The 26,586-nt window shown below is 37.0% G+C and overlaps 1 protein-coding gene across 1 annotated transcript; it reads left to right on the forward strand.

Moving 5' to 3' along the window:
- Window positions 1-7,289: 7,289 nt before the first annotated feature.
- casd1 (CAS1 domain containing 1) lies at window positions 7,290-25,864 on the forward strand. Its single transcript, XM_053492469.1, has 18 exons — window positions 7,290-7,443; window positions 10,239-10,335; window positions 10,426-10,546; window positions 15,779-15,823; window positions 15,914-15,976; window positions 16,085-16,129; window positions 16,238-16,361; window positions 16,459-16,673; window positions 18,742-19,164; window positions 19,741-19,830; window positions 19,914-20,033; window positions 20,117-20,273; window positions 20,362-20,441; window positions 20,565-20,666; window positions 22,096-22,236; window positions 22,315-22,392; window positions 22,487-22,579; window positions 23,018-25,864. Exons 1-18 carry the CDS (start codon window positions 7,311-7,313, stop codon window positions 23,273-23,275), a joined length of 2,385 nt encoding a protein of 794 aa, XP_053348444.1. The 5' UTR covers window positions 7,290-7,310; the 3' UTR covers window positions 23,276-25,864.
- The last annotated feature ends 722 nt before the right edge of the window (window positions 25,865-26,586 follow it).

Here is a 26,586-nt window from a genome sequence, read left to right on the forward strand (position 1 = left end):
CATTTAGTTCAATCACACCCCCAGTGTTCATACTGACAATCACATTTCAACCATTTAAAAGGGTATTGGAGGCCTCTCTCTCGCAAAAATGAACCACAAAGTTTATTGTACCTATTTTGTATATGTGAGATGTTTAAATAAATTGTGAAAAGTTCTGAAATAAAGCATGTCTGATGTTCTAAAACACAACATTCCATGACTTAAGTGATTTAAAGTGTTTAGAACAACTGAAACATCCATGAAATTGATATAACCACTTCAGAACTTTTGACTTCTAAACATGCAACAAGATAACAGATTCCCTTAAGGAACCAGTTCAGTCAGAAATGAAAACCTTCAGTAGGTGTCCCTCACCCCAAATTTGATTATCACCCAAAACATATTTGATGTCCAAACTTATATTGAATATTTCCTTGGATATAGGAGCTATGAGGCTATTTAACACTAAATCGAATATTCATTTTGAAATTATATTACCATATGAATAACATAACCTTTAAACCTTTGGTCACACCTCCTCTCTAGGTCTGATGCATACCAGAGTGATAGAAAGTTCTGCCGAGAAAGACATCGATTTCACCTTCACCTCGTCCACCTTGTAGCTAAATAAAAAAAAGCAAACTTCAGGCCTTAAACATTGGTGTAAGGGGTACAATGTGTACATATTATGTTTGGCTTGTTACCCATCACAGTCTTAACATGTGGTGTCTGACTTTTCCTTTAGTTTTGCACTGGTGGTAGTAGGCTAATGTAGCTAACAAATAAAAAGGCATCTATGATATTTTCTTAACAGCAACAACCTGCATTATTACTCGGCTGTCTCAAACCGTTGAATGTGTTGCCCACAGCATTCTGATAGTAGACTGGGGATAATTTGTTTCGGCACAAAGCGGCTGTATTACTCAAAAAACTTTTGGGTGTGTCTTTGTTGAAAGGGAGGAACCTAACATGAACCCACACTAGAAGGGTTTAATGAAAGGATATGTGGTTGCACTCGCATATTCTGTGTACATGAACCAAAGCGGTTGAAATACGCCCTTTATCTACACAGGATACAATTCATTATATCTGTTACTCTTACTGTTACCTTTTTCATTATTATCCACAGACATACAGTACTGTATATATTTATCTAGAATGCAAAGATTAATACAAGCAACAAAAAAAAAAAAACAATACCTTACCTTCTACTTGTATTAAAATATTGTGGCGTGGGCGGGGTTTCGGGTAATAACCATCATGCTCTGCGGGAGGGACTGTTTATGTGTTCACCGTGTTGGGGAAAGGTGTTTGGTTTAGTGGCTTCAGCCAGGGTATGTGTGATAGGGTGTCCTTCTTTTAAGCCCTCTCATGTGTCCGAGTTGTGAGATTGTGTGTTTGAATAAAATACTCCCAGCCATTTGCATTGGGCAGCAAGATAAGCTCGCTCGTCTCTCCACCATCCTTTCAGGCGATAAAAACGCCACAATATTAAAGTACCTCAAAGTACCACTTTTTCTTTATAGTTTTCTAACCTCCCCAAGCTGATGGCATTTTTAGCCCCTGGTCTAGTGAACTAGCAAGAGCACCTTCTTTTGAAGAAACTACAAAGCACTTCTTTAAACCCCTCTGGTTAATCAATTACCATTTCAGTAGATTCCGTACTAGGACAGCAACTGTGAAAAAAATACCTCAAGCTAGCTTCTGACTTAACAAAATTTACTGGATTTTCTAAAAATTATTATTTACTTATACATTATATACTTATAATTATTTTACATCAACTACTCAAGTTCTCTGGTTTCTAATCAGTAAATAGTACATCCAGAGTGGAATGACTGTGCCCTTTAAAGCCACCTTGTGGTAGAAGAGAATATTTTTCATTACTCACTCATTGTCTATACAGCTTTATGCTCTATACAGGGTCACGAGCCAATCCAAGCAAATTTAAGGCACTAGGCAGGGGGCCAATTCATCACAGTGCACACACATAAACACACATTTACATACTTATGCACACACTGTGAGCTAATTTGGTGATGCCAGTTAGCCTAATCTGCTTGTCTTTGAACTGTGGGAGGAAAAACAAACCAAGAGAGAACATGCAAACTCCATGCACACAAACCCTAGCAGGCCCTTGCAGGTGCAAGGTGACAGTGCTAACCACTGAGTAATTTATCAATCTATGCAGTACCATCGGTGGGTTGCCCCACCCACATACTACCCAGCAAACTGGTCCCAAAAATTGGGAGGGTTGCATCAGGAAGGGCATCTGATGTTAAAACCTATGGCAAGTTATGCTTGGATCACATGGTCTGCTGTATCGACCCCTTAACAGGAGCAGCTGAAAGAAAGTTGCTGTTGTTGCATGCAGTAAATTTATCACTAAAGAATGCAGTAAACCTATTGCACTTATTGGTTCAGAATTTTCAGATTAAGTGTCCCGGAGGTGTTTTCTGACTCTGTCTGTTGGTATATAAAAGAATACAATTTAGAAGGATGTACTGTTACTACTAGCTCAACAGTAAAAGACCTGGGCATAATATTAGACAGTAACTTGTCCTTTGAAAATCATATTTCCAATATCACAAACACAGCCTTTTTCCATCTTAGAAATATTGCCAAACTTAGGGGCATCTTATCCGTATCTGATGCAAAAAAGCTAGTTCATGCATTCATGACCTCCAGACTGGACTATTGTAATGCATTACTAGGTGGTTGTCCTACATCCTCAATAAACAAGCTACAGTTAGTCCAAAATGCAGCCGCCAGGGTTCTCACTAGATCCAGAAAATATGATCATATAACCCCAAAATTATCATCCTTGCACTGGCTACCTGTTACAAAATAGTATAACTTACATACAAGGCTTTAAATGGTTTAGCTCCCACATACCTAACCAGTCTTCTGATATGCTATAATCCACCACGCAACTTAAGATCACAAAACTCTGGACTTCTTGTAGTTCCCAGAATTTTAAAATCTACAAAAGGGGGTAGGGCTTTTTCATATTTAGCTCCAAAGCTTTGGAATAGCCTTCCAGACAGTGTTCGGGGCTCAGATACAGTTTCCCAGTTTAAATGTAGACATAAGACGCATCTCTTTAATCTGGCATACGCGTAACTCATCCCATAACTTCATACTCCAGTACATCTATCCTGAATGGCAACTACGCTAATTCTCTCCATCTGTTCTGTACTTTTCTACCCATCCCGAGGCATCTGGAGATTGTACCAGCTTCAGTAGACAAAGGCCAACCCTGCGAGGATCCTGAGGCATCCAGAGAAGGACTAGCTCCAGCTGGATTCTTCTTTATTATGGTTGGAGCTACACATGCTACACACTGTGCTCCCTGTGATCCAGACCACATCTGCCCTCTGCACCTACTGACTCATCCCTATACTGAACTGGACTTCACGTTAATTTAAAGAATTTCTGTTATATTGTACAAACCGGATTCCAAAAAAGTTGGGACACTATACAAATCGTGAATAAAAACTAAATGCAATGATGTGGAGGTGCCAACTTCTAATATTTCATTCAGAATAGAACAGAATAGAACAAAAGTTTAAACTGAGAAAATGTATCATTTTAAGGAAAAAATATGTTGATTCAAAATTTCATGGTGTCAACAAATCCCAAAAAAGTTGGGACAAGTAGCAATAAAAGGCTGGAAAAAGTTAATTTGAGCATAACGAGGAGCTGGAAGACTAATTAACACTAATTAGGTCAATTGGCAACATGATTGGGTATAAAAAGAGCTTCTCAGAGTGGCAGTGTCTCTTAGAAGCCAAGATGGGTAGAGGATCACCAATTCCCACAACGTTGCGCAGGAAGATAATGGAGCAATATCAGAAAGGTGTTACCCAGCGAAAAATTGCAAAGACTTTGCAGTTATCATCATCAACTGTGCATAACATCATCCGAAGATTCCGAGAATCTGGAACAATCTCTGTGCGTAAGGGTCAAGGGCGGAAAACCATACTGGATGCCTGTGATCTCCGGGCCCTTAAACGACACTGCACCATAAACAGGAATGCTACTGTAAAGGAAATCACAGGATGGGCTCAGGAATACTTCCAGAAACCATTGTCAGTAAACACAATCCACCGTGCCATTCGCCGTTGCCAGCTGAAACTCTACAGTGCAAAGAAGAAGCCATTTCTAAGCAAGATCCACAGGCTCAGGCATTTTCACTGGGCCAGGGATCATTTAAAATGGAGTGTGGCAAAATGGAAGACTGTTCTGTGAGTCACGATTCGAAGTTCTTTTTGGAAATCTGGGACGACATGTCATCCGGACAAAAGAGGACAAGGACAACCCAGGTTGTTACATGTATCAACGCTCAGTTCAGAAGCCTGCATCTCTGATGGTATGGGGTTGCATGAGTGCGTGTGGCATGGGCAGCTTGCATGTCTGGAAAGGCACCATCAATGCGGAAAAATATATTCAGGTTCTAGAACAACATATGCTCCCATCCAGACATCATCTCTTTCAGGGAAGACCCTGCATTTTTCAACAAGATAATGCCAGAACACATTCTGCATCAATCACAACATCATGGCTGCATAGGAGAAGGATCCAGGTATTGAAATAACCAGTCTGCAGTCCTGATCTTTCACCTATAGAGAACATTTGGCGCATCATAAAGAGGAAGGTGCGACAAAGAAGGCCCAAGACAATTGAACAGTTAGAGGCCTGTATTAGACAAGAATGGGAGAGCATTCCTATTTCTAAACTTGAGAAACTGGTCTCCTCTGTCCCCAGACGTCTGTTGAGTGTTCTAAGAAGAAGGGGAGATGCCACATAATGGTGAAAATGGCCTTGTCCCAACTTTTTGGGGATTTGTTAACACCATGAAATTTTGAATCAACATATTTTTCCCTTAAAATTATACATTTTTTCAGTTTAAACTTTTGTTCCGTGATTTATGTTCTATTCTGAATAAAATATTAGAAGTTGGCACCTCCACACCATTACATTCAGTTTTTATTCACAATTTGTATAGTGTCCCAACTTTTTTGGAATCCGGTTTGTACTTTCAGCTGCATAACACACATGATGTTATATCATCTTTATCTGTTATCACCCAAATAAGGATGGGTTCCCTGTTGAGTCTGTTTCCTCTCAAGGTTTCTTCCTATTGCCATCTCAGGGAGTTTTTCCTTGCCACTGTCGCCGTCACTCTTGGCTTGCTCATCAGAGACATTTCATTCATTCATCTCATTATTATCTAGACACATTTTTCTCACACATACACAATTTATTATTATTATTATTTATTTATTTATTTATTTTATTTTTTTTATTTTATTTTTTTTATTATTATTTCTTTCATTTTTGTGAAGCTGCTTTGAGACAATGACCATTGTTAAATATATATAAATATATGCTATATAAATAAAATTGAATTGAATTGAATTAAACTTATTCTCAACTAGTTTTCTATACTGTACTCAAAATAAAAATGAGTTTCCAGTCTCATTTACCCAGTGTTCTCTGGACTATACACTAGATTTACTTTGATCCTGACAAACATAAAGTGATTACTAAAGATTTTCCTTTTTAGTCCCGTTTAACCCCTTTTAACCATAAAGAGGTGGTGAGACTTAACAGGCTCCCTGAAATAGACTGTCATCCCATCTGGGGGGCTAGGTAACTGCTTGCAGCTCTAGGCCAGTAGATGGCATCTGAGGGCTGATAAACCAATTTATTATTTATTAAATAAGTTTAGGGTAAGCCATAGCTCAGCCCATGTACAATCCTGATGTCTGCGCACTACCATTGCCAGCGGCCTGTCATCTGTGGCATCACTGTAGACGCTCTGCAGTCTGCTCTAGAGTAAATGACTCTCCACCCAGCATTCACAATCTATACTGTATATAAAAACAAAAATTTAATTTGTGTCTTTGTGTGTTAATAACTGGCTTTCTTCACTGATGCAACACAAGGCAGCATGTTGTATTGTAAGCGTCTCAGGCATTCCTCTCCTGTGAGCTGCTCACAGTGAGCAGAAAGCGTCCTTCAAGAACGTAACAGTAGGCAGTGTCGTCTACAACATAGTACGTCAGGTGCTGCCTTCTGTTGCATCAGTGAAGAAAGCTAGTTATTAACACACAAAGACACAAACAAAGACATAAATAGAATTTTTGTTTTCATATACAGTATAGATTGTGATGAATGCTGGGTGGAGAGACTCACAACAGACTCTAGAATCACCTATGTGAGAAATAGTACATTACACTTCTCATTTTTTAAATTGAGTACTGCAATCTCCCAGTGGGCCTGCAGACTACAGGAGCTCTCAGGTCATCTGTGGGTCTTTAGTGCCTTTAGGTCATCGCCATAGTAATAAGATATTACTAATTACTTTTTGAGTATGAAGATGCCCTAAAGATGACATTAGAATAAGGATTTAAGTATTGAAGTCTTGAAATTAATCCTGAATACATTTGAGGTATTAACATTTTTAGGGCTTTACTGTGTTCAGAAGATGTCGATAGCACAACAATAAAAAAAATTGTGAAAGAATAACTGTTTGTGTAGGGTGTTGTTTATCTTCAGTATCGCAATTGGGCATTCGCTAGGAAAGATTAGCTGCCCCTTTTGAGTCTGATTTATCTTAAAATTTTTAATGCTCCTTAGATATCTAAATCTAAATTAAGATATACACTATGGACAAAAGTATTTGACCAAACCTGCAATGATATTGTATCCAAATACATATTCTGTGTTAGTCTGCCTTTTGCAGCTACTGTATAACAGCTTCCACTTTTCTAACAAGGCTGTCGACAAGATTTTGGAGTGTTTCTGTGAAAATCCGTGCCCATTCATTCTGTAGAGCATTTATGGCAATATCCATCTTTCCAGTTCATCCCAAAGGTGCTCGATGGGGTTGAGGACAGAGTTCCATGCGGAGCCAGTCAAGTTCTTCCACACATTACAGCATTCTTTGTCTTTATAGCCCTTGCTTTGTGCACTTGGGCACAGTCATAATAGAATAGAAAAGGACCTACCCTAAACTGTTGCCACAAAGTTGTAAGCATAGCATTGTCCAAGATGTCTTAGGTATGCTGAAGATTGAAACACCTAAATTTAATAATGAACAGGTTTGGCCAAATAATTTTGTCCATATAGTGTACCTAGGCTAAGATATACTTCTGTAAAGATGATTTGTGTCAAACTCTCCTGTCCACCTTTGTGTGTCAAAAAATAAATAAATAAATAAATAACAGGGGGCGTGGCCATCCTCGCGGGAGCCTGTCACTCGCCGAGAGGGGCGGAGCGCAAATACCGCACGTCCATCTGCTCGTTGTCATGGAGGAGCAAAGATGGCGATACTGGCCTACAGCCTGGGCAAACGGGAAATAAATCAGTATTTTAGCATTAAGAATGCTAAATTGCTGTCTCTATTTGCTGTCATTATCCTCACCGTGGTACACGCAGTCACTCGGTATTATGGAGGTGAGTGTTTCGCCAGGGTAAAACACCGCGGTGCGCGCGAGCTCCGCGCCGCCGCCGTGCAATGTTTTTAACCTGACAGCGCGCGTGAAACATTAGCCTGTGTGCTGTGTTAGCTTAGCCGCTAATGACTGCTGCAGAGTCTGGGGAACGAGCTAGATAACCTGTCTGTGGAACCTTAAAGCTCCGATGTGTTCTGATTTTGAGCTCTGATTTTAGTATGGTGTATATCAAAGTGCTCGTGTAAGAGTTAGTTATTCATCCAGCATAAGAAATGTTAGTAATGTGAGCTGTAGGCAGAGTGTTATACAGAAATGACATAATTGACAGTGGTTACAGCATCTGAGCTGAACTGTCACAGTCATTTAGTTTATGAAGAATTTCATAGCATTGCAGAATCATTTTTATTATGCAGCTTAATGAGCATAGCTTATAGCTTGGCTAATGGGGCTGAATGGTCAGGCAACATTCCTCTGCATTTGTTCAAGAATGTCATTTAGGTATGGCAAAATGTGACACACCTTGACTGGGTGGAGAACTAAAATGTAAACCTGTAGATGTCATTGTTTTTAGGAATGTCGTGCTCCAGGAGCCTTTATTTAGATCCCTGCTGAATTCTTATTACATAATTATCCATAAACACTACTAGTTTTTAGTAGTAGTGACTATAATCACTATTATGGTAGTAATAGTAGCATTTCCAAAACTTTCCTTTCTTTGAGCACTATCTGCCTGTCAGCTCGGCTTTCCCCACCAGGGATGTATAGTTTTACTTGCTTATGTTGTTTGCACAAAAACAGATTAAAGGAAACTGTAAAGTTTGCGCCGTTACCTGAATCCTCTACTCTGTGACACAAGACATTATGTTTTTTTTAAACTATTTTATAATATTATGAGCTTAGTGAATCTAATGCTTTGTTGTTGCAATGTAATGTGCGATTGTGTTATTATATGGTATTATATTATTATTTTATTATTAAATTAAACCGTGTTAAGGTGTGGTGAATTGTTTTGTAGATAACAGTGTTTGTTGATTAGCATTATGAATTATGGCAATTGGAACTTTTAAAAAAGTAAAGAGTATGTATGTGTGGCATGACTAGTAACCTGTTTTTAAACCTGTTTTTTTTTTTTTTTTTTAAGACCTGTAAACATATCGCATAATTTCAGGATGCATTTTTAACATTGTCTAAAATTGTCAACATTTTTGAAGCTAAAAGGAAAAATTAAAATTTTGGGGGCATAAGCTGAAAGAGTTTGTTTGCAAGGAAATCAGCTCTCACACATAAAAAAAAAAATAGTTTGGTTTATCTCCGGTCATCATGCCGTGTTTTTCTGTTGTTCATGGCCATTGTGTTGTGATGTGATAAAATGGAGAAAATGGGAATCATTAGTCACCCCCTACTTTGGTGCTGATTCGATTATAATTGCAATTCTATTTTAAGTATCATGATTTTATAAATTTCCAGATTTAATATAAATAGGCTTTTAAAAAAGTTTAATGAATAGTTAAATGTAGTGCGTCCTAACAACATTAATTGTCTTACTAAAAAAAACAAGTGCAGCATTTATACAGTTTATTTGTATTTGTATCTTATCTATAAATACAAGAGTTTAACATTAAACTGTGCAGCACATATCTCTGTCCTCTATCAACATTATTATGTCTAAACAAATAATTATCAAATAATTCACTCCTAACAAGCGGTATAAAAATGTGTAAATGGGTCAGTGTATTTTCTGTAGAATTATAAAGAAACGACAACGTGTTACCTTTTCAAATGTCTAACAAGTCTTGCAACTCTACTTCACAGTGAGCACGGGGGCGTGTCTCTTTTCTAAGGAACACACTTTTTAACTGATAAGCACTAAGTAATATGTGGGTTTGAGATTAATTTGCTCGCATTTAATGCAAGAATATTTCTGTTGCACCACTCGGAAGCTTTTGCGCTCTGTACGGAATTGTTCATATCTGAGACTGATTGGCTGATCACCAGTCATGGCTAATCAAACTAAAAATCTGCCAATTCTTTCATCACTATTATACTGTACATGTAAAAAAATGTAAAACATTGATTTTGATTGCAGAGAAGCGATACATGAACTGCCAACAAAAAAAATCATAATTCATACCTAAATATATATTTTTTTCCCCTTCTCTAGAGAATATGATGAGAGGATAGAGGAGAGATAGTGTTTTAAGTGTCTTCTAATTTAAATTAACTTGTTTTTTTTTGTTAGTTTTTTTTAAGTGCTGTACAATTAATTGCATAAGAATCACAGTTTAGACATGTGCAATTATTTAATCACATTAGGACTTTATTCCTATCATATTACTATGCAATTTATTACAGGTAGTATGCAGTAGTATGCAATGTTTACATATATATATATATATATATATATATATATATATATATATATTTATATATATATATATATATATATATTTATATATATATATATATATATATATATATATATATATACTGTATATTACTAGTATCATTTGTCCAATTATTTGCTGTTAGCCCCGTTTATAGTTCAACATCACATTTTGAATCCCAGTCTTTTCACAGAAAATCTTTTTTTGATCAAATGGGTTAGCCTTTGTTTTTTCTTTATTGAAGTTCTAGTCACCACATGCGGTGGTTTGTATGTCTTTGCTGAATGTATATTAACGTGGCTCTTTGAGTTTTATTTATTTATTTATTCATTTATTTTTTGCCTCTGCTGTATATCTGGGTACACAAGTATGAGTACGTGTTTTTATCCTCTTACTGCACTGTGTTTGCCAGGCCGGGACACGTGTGAGTGGCTCTTATCTAGTGGACGGTTCCTAGGAGATGATGCATGGCAGCCGTATGGCTGCATGATGCACAAGTACAAAAGCATGTGAGTCACACCACAGTCACTCTCCTATAACACACAGGGTCATTATCAGAACAGCTGTTTAAATGCATCGTCATTCTGTTCTTTTTTTAGTGAAGCAAAAGCTTGCCTCAGCAACAAGAGGATAGCATTTATCGGGGATTCTCGAGTTCGCCAGCTCTTCTATTCCTTTGTCCAGATTATCAACTCTGAGATAAGGGAAGAGGGGATCAAGGTTAGTTTGTGACTACTCTGCTAAAATAACAATTATCCTGTAAACATGGATGACAAAAAGGAATTGCTAGAAGAAATGAGGATTATCTCCCAGTCTGTAAAAAGGCAGCTTGTACACTGACTTAAAGTTAGTCATTCTCCCAATGCTCATTCTCTCCTTTGCTTTTAACCATAACTTTTCCATAAACCTCTTTTTTATTCTGATTATTTATTTTTTTTCTTAATTATATAATATGTAATACTATTCTGGAAACTTAAAGCACCTTTTGTGGACTGGAATTTATTTATTAAGTTGAACAGTGTTAAGCTGTGGTTAACTCAGCCATTGAGGTTGCACAAGTCAGTGTAATCCTAGTGTTGTTTCCAAGCCCAAATAAATGAGGAGGCTCATCAAAAAGGGCATTCAGAGTAAAAACATGTGCCAAATCAATATGCAGATCATAGGTAAAAGATTTCCATATCGAATGGGTTGGGCCCTTGGTTTACAACTACTGCTGGTCAGCAGGATACCTGTGGAAATTGGGCTATTGTTGACTGAAGAAAGAAGATGAAAACAGGAGCAGACATGCCCAGAGAGAGGGGGAAATATAAAAACTAGATATACTGTGTGTACAAGAGACCAGTTGGAAGGAAAGCAAGGCTAAAAACATTGGAGGTGGGTTCAAACTGATTTACTATAGTGTATATAATAGAAAACAAATTACGTAGGTCTAATACTGAGGGAAGAGGATGCCAAGAGTATAGGGGAAGTGAGGGGAGTGTCTGATAGAAACTGGAATCAGTTGTTTAGGTGGTAATGATAAATGTCATCAGTGCAAACGCTCCACAGGTGGGTTGTGATGTAGAAGAGAAAGAAGGTTTCTGAAATGGACAAAGTGGTAATGTGTGTCTCCAAAAATGAAAGATTGGTAATTAGTTGACCTTAACTGGCATGTTGAAGAAGGGAACAGAGGTGATGGGTGGGAATGGCGTCCAGGTGAGGCATGTGGATGGACAGATTATTGTAAATGTCACAAGGATGGAATTGGCATTGGTGAATTTATATTTTAAAAACTAAAAGGAACACAGACTGACCTGTAAGAGTGGTGCAAGATGTACTCAGGTGGACTATTTGCTGTGTAGGAGACGCAATCTGTGGAGACTGTAAGACAGTTGCAGGGGATAGTGTACCTAGAAAACGAAAATGATGAGAAGAGTAGATGGGAGTATAATGTGTACGATGTATGGTGAAGAGGGAATTGGAAAAGGCTAATGAACAGGCATATACTGTGGTAAATTGTCTGAGAAGCTAAACTCAAAGCAAGGAGAAAAGGTTTTATATTGACTGGCCAGACAGACGGAAGGGATATACTACAGGCTAGGGTGATAAAAAACGCAGATGGAAATGTACTGATAACTGAAGAGAGTATTTTGAGAAGGTGGAGGGGAGTATTTTGCGACGCTGATGAATGGAGAAAGAGAGAGAGAAGTTGGATGTGGTGGAAGTAGTGATTTGGGTAGTACTGTGAATTAGTAAGGTTGAAGGGAGGACAACTATGAAGAAGATAGAGAATGGAAAGGCAGTTGGTCTGGATGACATTCTGGTGGGGGAATGGAAATGTTTAGGAGATCTGCCTACTAGATTATTTAACAAGATCTTATAAATTGGGAAAATGTCTGATGAGCTGAGATGGGTTTTGATTTGCTGAGATGTGTTTTGAGATGTGGAGATTTGCAGAGTTGCAGCATCTACAGAGGCATAAAGCTGATGATCCACTCCATGAAGTTATGGGATAGAGTAGTGGAGGCTAGGTTGGATAGAGATGTTACAATCCATGAGAAGCAGTATGGCTTCATGCCAAGTAAGAGCAGTGCAGATCCCATGTCTGCTTTGAGGATGCTGATGGAGAAGTATAGAAAAAGTCACAATGAGTTGTGTCTCTCTGGATCCGAAGAAAATGTATGACAGAGTGCCCAGAGATGAGCTGTGGTCTGGCATGAGGAAGTCAAGAGTGGCAGAGAGGTATGGTAAGGTGCAAGATACAGTAGTGCTCAAAAGTTTGCATACAATGAAATACTTTTTTAAACATTGCCATTTATTTGGAAAATATGACCGATAATGCAAAAGAATTTTAGTAAGACTTTTTCTATTTAGGGATAGTGGTCACATGCAGACATTAATTATCACATAGTTGTTTGACTCCTTTTTAAAACCTAATTATAACTAAAATTACCCAAAACAACCCTAATCAAAAGTTTACATATCCTTAAATGTTTGGCCACATTAAAAACACAAAGGTTGACAAACACAGGTTTAAATTTAGGATTTAAGATTCAAAGACCTTTATTAATTCCAGAGGAAAATTGCTTTGCCTGGGTTACAGTTGCTTACTGTTGTTTTAAAAGAGTAATGCATTAGATAGGGCGAAGGGTGAGAAGCAAAACTTTAAAAACAGTAAATACCTTATTGCACTCAAGTAAGATGTAGCACATGAGTGAAGACTGAATTCACATATATTGCACTTGGAATGGAAGAAGGAAAAACAATCAAAAAGGGCCATCACAGTCTCCTGATATCAATATCATTAAGCCACTTTGGGAAGATCTCAAACATGCAGTTCATGCAAGACAACCAAAAAATTTACAGAAACTCGAGCACAGTATTCCACCTGAGAGAATGAAGGACCTCAGTCACAGTTATTAAAAAAGATTGCATGCCAGCATTGATGCTGAAGGGCCAATACATGATAATAAGAAAGGGATTGTTTCCTCATTTTCTTTATTGTCATTGTGTTTGATGTTTGTGTTTATAAGTCCTATAAGAAATTAAAACAAACTTGTTTTACCTTCTCGCTCATGATTAAAAAAAAATGCTTGCAAATTCTCCCAAGGTACAGTATGCAAACTTTTGAGCACAACTGTAAAGGTTGTCGAAAGGTATCGGCAAGAATGAAAGGAAAAGTTAACAGTCTAGTGAAACCAGCAATGTTTTATGGTTTAGAGACGTTGCCGCTGACAAAAAGCAGAGCTTTGGAAGTGACAAGAATTAGTATATTAGAGGAATAGTGCAGGTAGGATGGTTTGGGGACAAAGTTAGAGGCCAGATTAAAATGATTTGGGGTATGAGGTTGGGAAGGTATAAGGGGTATGTCAGAAGAACATTGTTGGTGATGGAGCTGCCTGGCAAGAGGAAAAGAGCAAGGCCCAGGAGGAGGTTTATGAATGTGGTGAGGGAGGACACATGCAGAAGGTTGGAGTGACAAGGAATGATGTGAAGGACAGAGTTAGATGGAGACAAATAGTCCGTCCGCTGTGGGAGCCCCTAACGGGAGCAGCTGGAAAGAACAGAAGTTGTTGAGCTGTGGTCAATTGTTTTATAAATGACATTGTTTGATTAGCTTTATGAATAAATGGAAATGTACTTAATTTGGGGCTACACAACATATTTGATAACATATAAAACATTGGGTATGTAAAGAGTATGTTTGTCTGGCATGAAAAGAAGCTGTAAACCTGTTTTAAACCTGTTTTTAAAAAGACCTGCAAACATGCCACTTAATTTCAGAATGCATTTTTTTTTCATTATAATAAGATGTCAATATTAATTAAAGCTAAAACAAATTAAAATACAAGCCATTTATGGTAATTAAGTTATTTATAGGAGCTGAACTGAACTCTTGTGCAACTGAACTCTTATGCAACAAGAACCAAAATGATTTTTTTTCCCTTTTTGTATATTTTTTAAAAATATATATTGCTGTGAAAAATATTTGCCCTCATCCTGTTTATTCCTGTTTTTTTTTTATTATTATTTATTTGATTTTATTATTAAACAAATGAACGTCCTAGACGTTTATGTTGTGTTTTGTGTTTTGATCCACGCTCACCGGACGCTACGAACGCAAAAAAAAAAAACGCTCTATTTTAAAGACCGTGTGAACAAGGCCTTAGTATCTGCATGCCTTGCCATAATTGATGGAATCATGAATTCTGCACTCTACAAAAAAATCTTGATTAGATTGTAACCTCAAGCTTACTTGGGTTATGTACTGGAGCAGGACAGCAATTCCACCTCTAAATGGCTCCCAAAATACTAAATTAGAGAATTGGGGTGGCCTAGGCGAAGTCCAGAATAAAATGATGGGGCGTGACCCTAAACAAGTCAAACATGGGGGTGGCCATTCATGCATAAAAACCCTCTAATGTGTCTGAATTAAAACAATTCCGCAAAGAAGAGTGGGCCAAAATTCCTTCACAGCGATGTGAACTTTTGATTGCAGTTGTTGCTGCCAGGGCACAACCAGTTGTTAGGATTAGGGATAATTACTTTTTCACAGTGCCAGGCAGGTTTGGACATCTTTTTTTTTTTTCTTAATAAATGACATCATTTGCACTTAATTTACTCAGGTTATCTTTGTGTAATATTACAATTTGTTTGATTATCTTAATCATTTAAGTATGGCAAATCATTTTACACAGCACTGTATGTAATTGTCTTTAGAAAAGACCATTGAATAACTTTAAAATTAGAGGTCACAAACCTCTTGCCATGTATATTGTCTTTTTTCTTAATGTGTCAATTTTATTTATTGTACTGAACTACACTGGGGCAAAAAAGTATTTAGTCGCTCACCAATTGTGCAAGTTCTCCCACTTAAAAAGATGAAAGGTCTGTAATTTTCATCATAGGTGCTGTATACCTCAACTATAAGAGACAAAAGAAAAAGAAAAATCCAGAAAATCACAATGCAGGATTTTTAAAGAATTTATTTGCAAATTATGGTGGAAAATAAGTATTTGGTCAATAACAAAATTTCATCTTAATACTTTGTTATATTTGTTGGCAATGACAGAGGTCAAACGTTTTGTATAAGTCTTCACAAGGTTTTTACACACTGTTGCTGGTATTTTGGCCCATTCCCCTATGCAGATCTCCTCTAGAGCAGTGGTGTTTTGGGGCTGTCGCTGAGCAACACAGACTTTCAAAGATTTTCTATGGGGATCTGGAGACTGGCTAGGCCACTCCAGGACCTTGAAATGCTCCTTACGAAGCCACTCCTTCGATGCCCGGGCGGTGTGTTTGGGATCATTGTCATGCTGAAAGACCCAGCCACGTTTCATCTTATATGACTTCTAGTCATTTTGTAATTATTTTATTTTCTTGAGATGCCTCGTTGCTTATTAAATAATTAGGACTTTAGTTTACTCCTCATTGTATTTAATCTTTTCTTCTTCTTGTCTGTGACACGGCCAGCATGAAAACATTCCCTTTACTGAAAGAGAATTTTTCGTAAACGTGGTAAGTGTTTTCTTAACAACATTTTCTTCTTCTTTTTTTGAGCATAAAAGATATAAAAAATAGTTGATTGATTGATATATATTTTTATAGGACTTTTTATGGCATGCTGAAGTAAATAATTCCATGAAAGAACAGTTGACATCATGGACAGAGGTAAAATAATAATAATAATAATAACAAAATTGCAGAATTCCAGATTGTTAACACCTGATTATTAGTGTTGCATCTTCTCAATTTGGTTTTGTCCACTCATCAATATAGAAGCCCACTTCCAAGCCAGATGTCATCATTATTGGTGCTGCAACTGTAAGTCCAAGCCACATGTTTAGATGCAACATTAGCATTTTTTTTTCTTTTTTTGCCTACTGCTTTAGCATAGAATTCAGAGTTGTCATGCTTGTCATATTTTTACAGTGGTCCATTAAACTGCACAGCGGCAGCAGCGAGTCACTTCTCCAGTACAAAGCAAACCTCACATCTATAGCAGCACCACTGGAAAAACTAACTGAGCACAGTGAAATCTTTTGGATTGTACAGGGTGTGTATAAAAGGTGGATGTTTATAAAGTGTGAAGAACATCTTGAAGTGCAAAAGGACTCTTAAAGCCTTGTTTTTCTTGTGTACTTTGCTTTTAGGTCCTGTCTATGAAAAGGTTTTAAGCGAGAATCGTAAGATGATCACCAATGAGCAGATTGACTTGTATAATGCAGCAGCACTCAGCACTCTGAACAGCAGCAAAAGGAATGCCAAGGCTGGGGTGAAGTTCCTGCAGGCCTCAAGGCAAGCTGCTATGGAGACCATCACCCAGTCAGAAGATGGCCTGCACCTTCCTGTGAGCGCAAGGAACGTGGTAGGTGATTAATTGTTTAAAGATTTAAAAAAAAAATGGAAAAAGTCAGTAGTCTGGTCTTCTGAAACAAGCACATTGCATACCTGTATGTGGGCCAACACTTTTTTATTTATCAGGGCTAGAAGGCTGCAGTACAGTATATTGGTCACCACTGTTTGCTCACTTATTTATTTTTTTCTTTTTCACTTCACTCTCTATACTTCTTTAAATGTAACATTCTTAAATTGGTTATTATTCCCTAATCAGTCATTTTTAACCACCTGCCCAATGCTGTATAGGGGTGCCCTTAAAAAAGCTCTGTTGAAGCATGGATTCCACAAGGCTTCTGAAGATGTGGGAGGTGATAGCTAGCCCCAGGATCCTTTAAGTGCTCAGCGATTATAATTCTCTCTTAGTTGGAAGCCAGAGAGGCTATGTATAAGATCAGTAAAGAACTTCCAAATAATAGGCAGTCCAAAATATTTTTGAATGCTTTGTCCAACTTTTGACTAGACTGCACCTTGTCCATTTCAGATGGTAAAGCTCTAAAAGTAAATTTTCTTATTTTAGTCTGCTTATACATTTTGCTATATGATAGTTTACTATCAGTGGATGACTGAGCCCTCTACTAATCAAAGCTACCAAATTAAACTCATGCATTTCCTTTAACAATATGTATAATAATTAAATAATATGAGAGCATAATATACAGTAGCTCCATGGTGTATTAAAGTTAGATTGAAGCTAAAATGTGCATTTATAAGCATGGCAAAATACCACCAAACCCCCAAATTATGTCCAGCAAGCAATAGAAATATTACACATAACGATTAAAGTTAAACAAGACTACAATTAATTCAAGGTTTGTGACGAAGGAGGAGCAAGAAGTCGAATTTCAGAATGGAGCAACTTTTAATCCAACCACTATCTACAAGGACAGTACATTCCAGCAGCTTAGATCTATTACAGTTTGCAGGTAGATGAGCCCAAATGCCATGTTCACCTGCTAATTCCCATTATACAATATAGTGATGCAATATACAATATAACTGATAATACACACAATGCATAACACAATTCAAGAGAAATGCGTTATTATTAAAAGAAAATAACATCCAGATAGAGATTCAGTGGGTGGCCATAATGGACGGTTTTGTCGGTTCTAGTTGTGAGGTTAGCTTACTGGTTTGTATGTTTCCGCGAACAGGAGAGAAAAGAGGATGTGCAAAATTGGTGTCCTCCAGTCTATACAGCTAGCAGACTTACAGTACGGTGTCCAAGGCAGGAACATAACTAAAGATTAATCACTGTCTATTCAGAAGGTTTTGTATGTAGATAAAGCTTAAGGTTTATGTTTTTTTAGTGAAGTTACACCTTGTACTGTATTTATTGTCAGTGATGAATCTTTTCGGAGGCAACTGTCTGTTCATGGAGTTGTAATGCAAAGTAAACAGAAAACACATTATAAAAACACACAAGTATCCTTGTGATTGAAAAGACCTTTTTGAAATAAACCCAATACATACTGTTTTTAATTAATCCACATACATGACTTATGTTTCTTTTAAAAATTAAAGTGTCTCTTTGACACTCTGACAGTACTCCACAATTAACTTTACTGCAGTTGTAGTTTTAAATGTTGACATTTGGGACAGTGTGTGCCTGGAGGCTGTCTGAACATCTGAGCTGTAAAACATACAGTAGGCATTTTAAAAGGCAGACAATTAATGACTCAAAAACAAATATTCATGTAGGCTTAAGGTGTATCACAGTGTCTACTTGTTTAAAAAGAAAAAATGGGACGCACCTTCTCTAGAAATGTGGTGTGACACCCATGAGGCTTGAGTGCCCATGATCTTGTCGCTGTTATTCTGCTTTTGAATACTTGTTAAGCAAAGTAAAGATGCTATTTGCATTTAAATATTTTTACTTGGACTAAAAGGAAATTACAGAGCATACTTAAAATGTAAGCTAAATGTTTTCTGCTTTGGTTGTTAAAAAAAAAAAAAAAGAACTCATTATAATTCTTAAAAACAATGACACCGCTCCCCAAATACTGGCTAAACTTTTTTTTTTGCTCACTCTTTAGGGGGCCATGGTTCTGATGAACTCCATATGCAACAAGATCCAGAAGCCTATCGATGGTTCATGTTGTCAGAGTGTACCGCCATTGAGTGTGCTACAGAAACTGACTGGTGGACTGTTCCTGTTAGCTGCTGTCTGCTTTTTTGTGTTGCATGCACTCGGCTACACCGGGCACTGGAAGAGCAAGCCTGTGTCTGATGTTGAGAGCGGAGAGGAAAGGAAACCTCCCACCCCTGCCGTTCCACTCATCCTAAAGAACGTGTTGCAGTCCATCTGCAAGATGGGTCTCATCATGCTTTACTTCTACCTGTGTGACCGTGCAGACATCTTCATGAAGGAGCAGAAATTCTACACACACTCCACCTTCTTTATCCCTCTCATCTATATATTTATGCTGGGGTTTTTCTACAATGAAAACACTAAAGAGGTACAGGAAATAGCCAGTTTCCCCTAAACGTTTATAAAGCGTTTGCTTTTGTTCCAGATTTTCAAGTTTTTCAAGTTTGTGTTAATTTTGCTTGAGAGCAGATTGGCCATACCGTCAGGAGGAAGGGGGATAGGGTAACATACCTAAACTCTCGCATTAATCATATTGACGTTAGCTTATCTTCGGCACCTGTGAGCTAACGCAAGCGAAAGGGGCTGGGTGGCTCTTGTGTATGACTCTATTCCCGACTTGCATGAGTGGCAGTATAAAAAAGATATTGGTCGCTCGTGTCACATATCTCAGTGGATAGCACAATCTATTGCTATTGCAATAGCTATTGCTACTGAGCTAATCAAAAAAATCATCCCGAACAAAAAAGAGAACCCATTAAGTTTTGTTTCTCCCAGGTGAAAAGTAGAATGAAAGTTCAATTAACTGTACTCGATTTAGTGAAAGGTTATTCATTATTCAGATGCCACTTTTTAAATGAAAAAAACCTGAATTTAACTAATTATCAATTAACTAATCATTCAACTAATTACTAACCTATTATTTAACTAATTGTTTATTTTCCAGGCAAAACTATTGAACAGAGAACAGACTGATGAATGGAAGGGCTGGATGCAGCTAGTTATACTTGTCTATCATATATCCGGAGCCAGTGCTGTAAGTTTTCATTTGGATGTGTTTACACTTGCTTGACAATATGATCACCATCTCATTTTTGGTATTGGTTTTTATTTTTACAGTTCATACCTGTGTACATGCATGTCCGTGTCTTGGTGGCAGCTTATCTCTTCCAGACAGGATATGGCCACTTCTCCTTCTTCTGGCTGAAGGGTGACTTTGGACTCTACAGAGTGTGCCAGGTATTTATTCTCATCCTTTTATTGATTCACATTACAGTATGTCTCATAAAAGACTAGTACCCTAAGAGTTTTGTTTGTTCTAGGTTCTCTTTAGACTCAATTTTCTGGTGATAGTGCTCTGCCTTGTGATGGACAGATCATACCAGTTCTACTACTTTGTGCCTCTAGTTACCTTTTGGTTTGTGATCATCTATTCCACAATGGCCATGTGGCCACAGGTTCTGCAGATAAAAGCAAATGGTAATAATGGCTATTAAAAATGAATAATGAAGTTTTTGTCCTACACACGTGCCACTATATTTAAAGTTCATATATTTGTGTATTTCAGGCAGCACTTTCTGGCATCTGGTACTTTTACTGAAACTATTGGGGTTACTTCTTTTTATTTGCTTCTTTGCATACTCACAGGTGAGCTCTTACACAAATTGAAACTAAATATCTCTGCATTCTTAAAGAGTCGTTATTAAACTGTCTCACTTCTTTACAGCACACACAGTAGTATTTAAACTTTCTGCCTTTCTTTTTAAACAGGGTTTCTTTGAGAGCATTTTTTCTGTGTGGCCTGTTTCAAAGCTCTTTGAACTGCAAGGCAGTGTCCATGAGTGGTGGTTCAGGTGGAAGCTAGATAGATTTGTAAGTAATATGCCTTACGTCATCCAATGCTGTATTTGCATCCTCTTAACAAAATGTTTTTTGTTTTTTTTAACAATGGTTCAGCACAGAGCATTATTGAAACAAATTAAGATAAGAATTTAGAGACAGAAATACAAAAATGTCAACTCATCAGTGAGTAAATAGAGACAACTAGATGACTACTTTATGCTCAACTTTCTGTGTTTTCTGTCAGTTTTCTTTTTTCTCTTTTTGTAAAATAAAAAAAAAATGCTTTCACTTTACTTTCCCAGGCAAAAGATTAGCCCCAAATGTCACATTTTTTAATACATTGATCACATTTTTAATGTTTAAAGTTATTACACAGTGGGACTTACAAAATGTCTGAGCAAATGATGGTGCAGTGAGAGAAAAGGCCTTGCACATCTTAAAAATTTTATAACCGGAATAAGTCAAATGTTAGTGCTAGAGTGATGCGAGGATAAAAAAAATTAAAAAAAAACATTAAAATACAGTTAGTGCATGCACAATATAAAAAATAATTGCTAAGAGATGACACTTTAAACTTATGTGCCTTAATAAAATAAATATTAATAATGTACCTTAATAATAATTATTAATAAACTTATAGGCTATGTTTACATTACCTGCCTGATTTTTTTTTTATTATTATTATTATTTTATTCTAATGTAATACAGCTCTGATTTTTTTTAGGGCTCTCTAAACAGACAAATCTGATGATTTTCAAATAAGATCTGAGTTGTTTTTATATGTGATCCTACAATAGATCAGGTACATGTCCGATATGCAGGCACGTGACTTACCTCTGCACATGCGTAGGCCACAGACGTCAGCCAGCACCGGCAGAATGGGGATTTCTTAGCAGTTTTAGGAGTAGTTGCTAAAAAAGCTCAAGCGAGGTGTATTGGTCTGGTTTGTTTTTTCTTCTGGACCTCAACAAATATACCTGGCTGCGTGCCATTCTCCAGCCAACTGCATGCCATCCCATGTATATTTTTGGCTAAACTCTTATCCATTGTTCGAAATTGTTTAAACAAGTGCTCGCATGAGCTTACAGTACAATGTGTTGTAACTAAGATGGTGCAAACAAAAATGTATCAATGTTCTGTTTCAGGGCGAGGCACATCCGCATTAGAATCAGACAAAAGTAACTTGTGATTATGAATGTGAACTTCCATGAGATGCAAATCTGATCTGACTAAAAAGATTGGAATTGAACAATGTGACATGTACTGTAGTGTGAATGTAGCCATACAAAAGGTGATCAATGCAACGCAGCAATGGCTTATCTTGTGTTAAGAGAGAGATGTGTTGAAATTACAGACGACAAAAAATGCCAGTTAAATGCCAGTTCAACCAATATATTTTTTATTAGTTGTGCTGTTGGCATGCCATCCTTCTGAGTGTGTTTCTCCACATCTCCTGCAGGCTGTCATCAATGGCATGGTGTTCGCCTTTATTTACCTGGTATTGCAGAAATATCAGGTTCTATCAGAGGTGAAAGGCGAGCCACTGTTTTCCACCAAGATCTCCAACTGCTTGCTCTTTGCATCAGTGGTTTCCTTTATAGTAAGTATGTTCCTTGTTTCAGCTTTTCAATCTTTAATAAATATTATGTTATCCAACGTGTTTTATGTCCTTCTTTAGACATATTCCATATGGGCAAGTAACTGCAAAGACAAGACTAAATGCAATGAGATGCATCCCTACATATCAGTGGTGCAGGTAATGTCTTGTAAATGTTGATGTTCCTTAAGGTGATAACCCTGCTTCTGCAAGCTGTATATTGCTTCTTTTTTTTTTTCCCCTCAACCCGCAGATTCTGGCATTTGTTCTCATCAGAAACATTCCTGGTTACGCCCGTTCTTTGTACAGCTCTTTATTTGCATGGTTTGGAAAGATCTCATTAGAGGTAAGGTGCCTGTGCCAGGAACAATCATTTGCAAACTAAAATCAGCAGTTTAAAAAGATTTTCAAAGAAAATATTTGTGAAAAAAAATAAGGACTAGAAGACTAGAGTTTTGTGCAGATATCAGAAATAGCTTAGGCTCCAATGTTGGTACTCATTGTATACCAATGCAAAGGTGAAGGTGACAGCAAAGCAGTAGAACATGTAACCATGTCTATTGCCATGGTCACTTTCTTTCAGAATTATTGGTTGAATGAAAACTTTAATCTGCTACAGTAAATGCTTTGTAGAGGTGTCTGGATATAACGAATTAACAGACACCTACAGTACTAGCCAGGTTACAGGTATCAATCATGGACATTGTAAGTTTTTTATGAGTGAAGAATATGAGAGGACAAGTGGAGTAAGGTTAATGCATTTGTCTATCTCTTGCTCTTGTAGCTTTTCATCTGTCAGTACCATATCTGGCTGGCAGCTGACACCAAGGGCATCCTGGTCCTTATTCCTGGAATCCCCTCCCTCAACATTATCATCAGCACTTTTATCTTTGTGTGCGTCGCTCACGAGATCTCCCAGATCACCAATGACCTGGCCCAGGTGGCCATTCCTAAAGACAATGCCACTTTGCTCAAGAGACTGCTGTCGACTGGACTCTTCATGGGGCTACTACTCATGCTATCTAACCGCGGCTGGGCCTAAAACATCAATTTTAGAAACAGACTCTTTGTTGACAAAGTACCATCCAGAATACCACCTGAGAAGCATGTCTTGGAGCAAAACCAATGGTGCAGTAATTTATGAAGATAGTGAACACACATTTTTACAAAATGCATGCAGTGCACTTCTGCAGTACTGTATGTGTGCTCATTAACTAACTTTTCAAATAAGCCTAAATCTCCTAAAACGCCAACTCCCGAGGCAATGGGAACAACCTCCTTTCTGTCCATGTTTTGTACAGTATTTAAATATTTAAATTAAGTTTACTTTGTACAGGAGTGTATTTGTGTCGCCTTAACGTCCTGTTTGTCTGTCTGTCGTTTCTAGTTTCTTCTTGTTTTTATGTCGAGCCCGTGTGGATGAAATATGAATGAGTTTTGAGTTTCGCACTTCATGCAGTACACACAAGACTATACGCCACCAACTTCGTCTGCCACCAGTCAGTTCATTACTGTGTAAACAAGCCCTATACTTATTGATTTTATATTTTTTATTAATGCCTTTAACAGATTCAGTCCTCCTAAATCTCAACCAGGGTATCCATGGGTCATTACTACAGTACATATAACCAAAAACATTCATGATTTTTTTTTATGGAAATGTTAGAGGCATTTAACATTGAGAAACATTTCTTTATATTTGCAAATTCCTTAAATTAGCAAATATAGAAGCCACTAATAATCCAGTAACTAGCCACACCATTCTTTAGTAAAAACAGAGATGGAGTAAAAACTAAGAGTAGTACACATTATATAGATGACTAGTTTTGTTCTTTTAAATGCTTTATATACTTCTACTTTTGTACATCTGCTGTTATTACTGAGGTATGGTGTGGTCACTTCCTGGATTCTTGGTGGATTTTATGTACTCATAAACTGTAAATAAATAACTGACAGATGATCTAAAGTACACCCATGTAATAATGTTTTCAGAAATGTTGACCTTTCACAGGTATCTCGCTTCTGTCTGGTAATGTTCGTCCATTTCTTTCTCTGCTCTTGCTACAGCGTCCCTCTGCACTAGTAATACTAACATTGAAAATACACTGATGCATTCAAAGAGTTGTTTGATATTCAGCTTATTTGATATTTACCTTTTATGTAAAACGTAACATTGTAATAGGTGTTTAAAAAGCTAGGACAAAATTCCCCAGAACCACATAATCCCACACAAAAAAAATGTCTCATAGTAGAATCTTCTTATACCAGTTGAACACACATCTGAACACTTTTTATCCGCAAAAGGGTCACTGTACAAACTACTAAAAGCCTGTTTACCCCAAGACTCTGTACCAAGAATTTAACACTTGCTATCATCACAGTTTAATACCCTGTTATTTTTATTACAATTTTAACATGTAAAAATTAACCAGTTGGGTTGAAGTTGCTTTGTTGTTATAATTCTGTGATTAAAATATTGATGATGAACCAAAAAATAATAATAATAGCAAAATGTGAGCGAGTGAGAAAATGCCACAAATTGAAGGTGTAGGAGTAGGAAAAGGCTTTAAACAGTGCAGGAGCTCCATTCAACCAATCTAAGCTAAGCTTTAGTGAAGTTATGGATTTTTATAAAAAACCTATAGCTAATCATTTTGTGCTTTATGTATGGCTCTGCTTTCAAGCTTTTAAATGTCAGTATGTACAAAAGGCTAAACCTACGTTCCCCTGTGTTGAATGTAAATCTTTTCTCTTCTACTGTGCATTGATACTGTCTAGAGGTTGTTTTACCTTTTAAAGCTACTAACAAGGAGCTTAGAAATACAGAGCTTTAATCCTTTAACTGAACGTGGGACATAATTGGAGAAAAGTCAGAAAAAAATATATATCACCTGTACATATTTTCTTGTTTTTGACTATGGCAGCTGGAAACGTGGGTATAGGATATAAGTCTGCATGCTATTAATGGTGAAAAGAAAGTTGAGAGTAGCTGTTTTAAAAATCAGCTTACTGTAAATGGTCAAATCATGAATTAACTGATCTACATTTGCATTTATTTATGCTGTTTGAAAAACTATTTGGGTGGTCAGAAATTAGTAATTCCAGAACAAGGAAGTATAATGTCCTTAGCTGGGTACAGTTAAATAGTTTTCACATATTGTGCCAATACAATCTTCATCATCCCTGTGTAACAGCCACTAGGTGGATGCTAGCTACAATTACAGAAATTTGTACTTTTACTTTTGTACCATAGTTTTGTTTCATAGTGGTAATATTTTGCAGATCTACAAAATCTGCGTCTTTTTTTTTTAGCCTTTTCTTCCATTATAGGAAGACGAGTTAACAATCAAAAAAGTAAAAGTAATCATTTTATTTCCTGAAGTGGCGTTTAAGCCAAACCGCAGCTATGATCTAATGGATTCACTCCACCTTACAGCTATTTATCCAATTGTAAATGTATGGATTTTATTTTGTAAAACTTTGTTCAAATGAATTGTATTGTTACGTTGGACCGCTGTAAAAACAAGATGCATACCACGCTGATGTAAATAATTTTTGGTCCAGAAATGTGAAGGGATGTATTTTCTTTTAGAAATGCTGTTGTTTAATCATTGTCAGTGATAAAACACCTTGCGGAACAGGTTTTGTACTGTTTTTTTTTTTTTCTCTCAGCATATCCACAGCACGCGTCAAATTCCAAATTGTTTTACATTGCCAGGCTTATTTATTTATTTATCAGTACATATTTAATATAAGTAAAAGAAGTAAACTGGAGTAGCATACTTAGTTGCAAATCTAAAAAAAAAAAAAATCTAAATACACAACGGGTCACAAACAAACATAATGTACGGCAGTGTTTTAAAAATATTAATGGCACCTGCTAATCATGTAACCTTTTTAGTATCATGTGATCTTACGACATTGTCTTTTCTAATGATCCCTTTTTTTCTTTTTGTTTTAAGAAACAAAATGGATAAGTTTTTTTGAGACTCTAGGTGTCTCTTGTTTCTAGATGTCACTAATGTCAGCACGCTAAGTGCAAAGTCTAAAGTACGTCTAAGTACGCTCAGTTGCAGCACAAATCTTGTTTTTGCCTATATGGTGCTGTCGCCTAGCAACTGATCGTGTGGCTGTCCATAGATCTGACTGTTCGAAAATCCACAGTGTAGCTACCTGAGGATCTGCCTGCTGGGAGATCTTCTGTGTTACAAATCGCTCTGGAATTTTTCACATTTCAGATTCCGAGGCACGTATACATTTCCAAACACATGCAGATTAGGTGAGAAAATACAGATGGGAAAATTATCCTAAGTATGCAGTCCTTTACTGGTGTAATTCTGATCCTTTCTTTGC

Source organism: Clarias gariepinus, chromosome 3, assembly GCF_024256425.1.
Source record: "Clarias gariepinus isolate MV-2021 ecotype Netherlands chromosome 3, CGAR_prim_01v2, whole genome shotgun sequence".
Lineage (NCBI taxonomy): Eukaryota > Metazoa > Chordata > Actinopteri > Siluriformes > Clariidae > Clarias > Clarias gariepinus.

Coding starts and splice junctions, on each gene's coding strand:
- casd1 (XM_053492469.1), top strand. CDS start 7,311: ATGGCGATACTGGCCTACAGCCTGGGCAAACGGGAAATAAATCAGTAT. Junction 10,336..10,425: donor ATGCACAAGTACAAAAGCAT/GTGAGTCACACC, acceptor TTCTTTTTTTAG/TGAAGCAAAAGCTTGCCTCA. Junction 16,674..18,741: donor CTGTGAGCGCAAGGAACGTG/GTAGGTGATTAA, acceptor CTCACTCTTTAG/GGGGCCATGGTTCTGATGAA.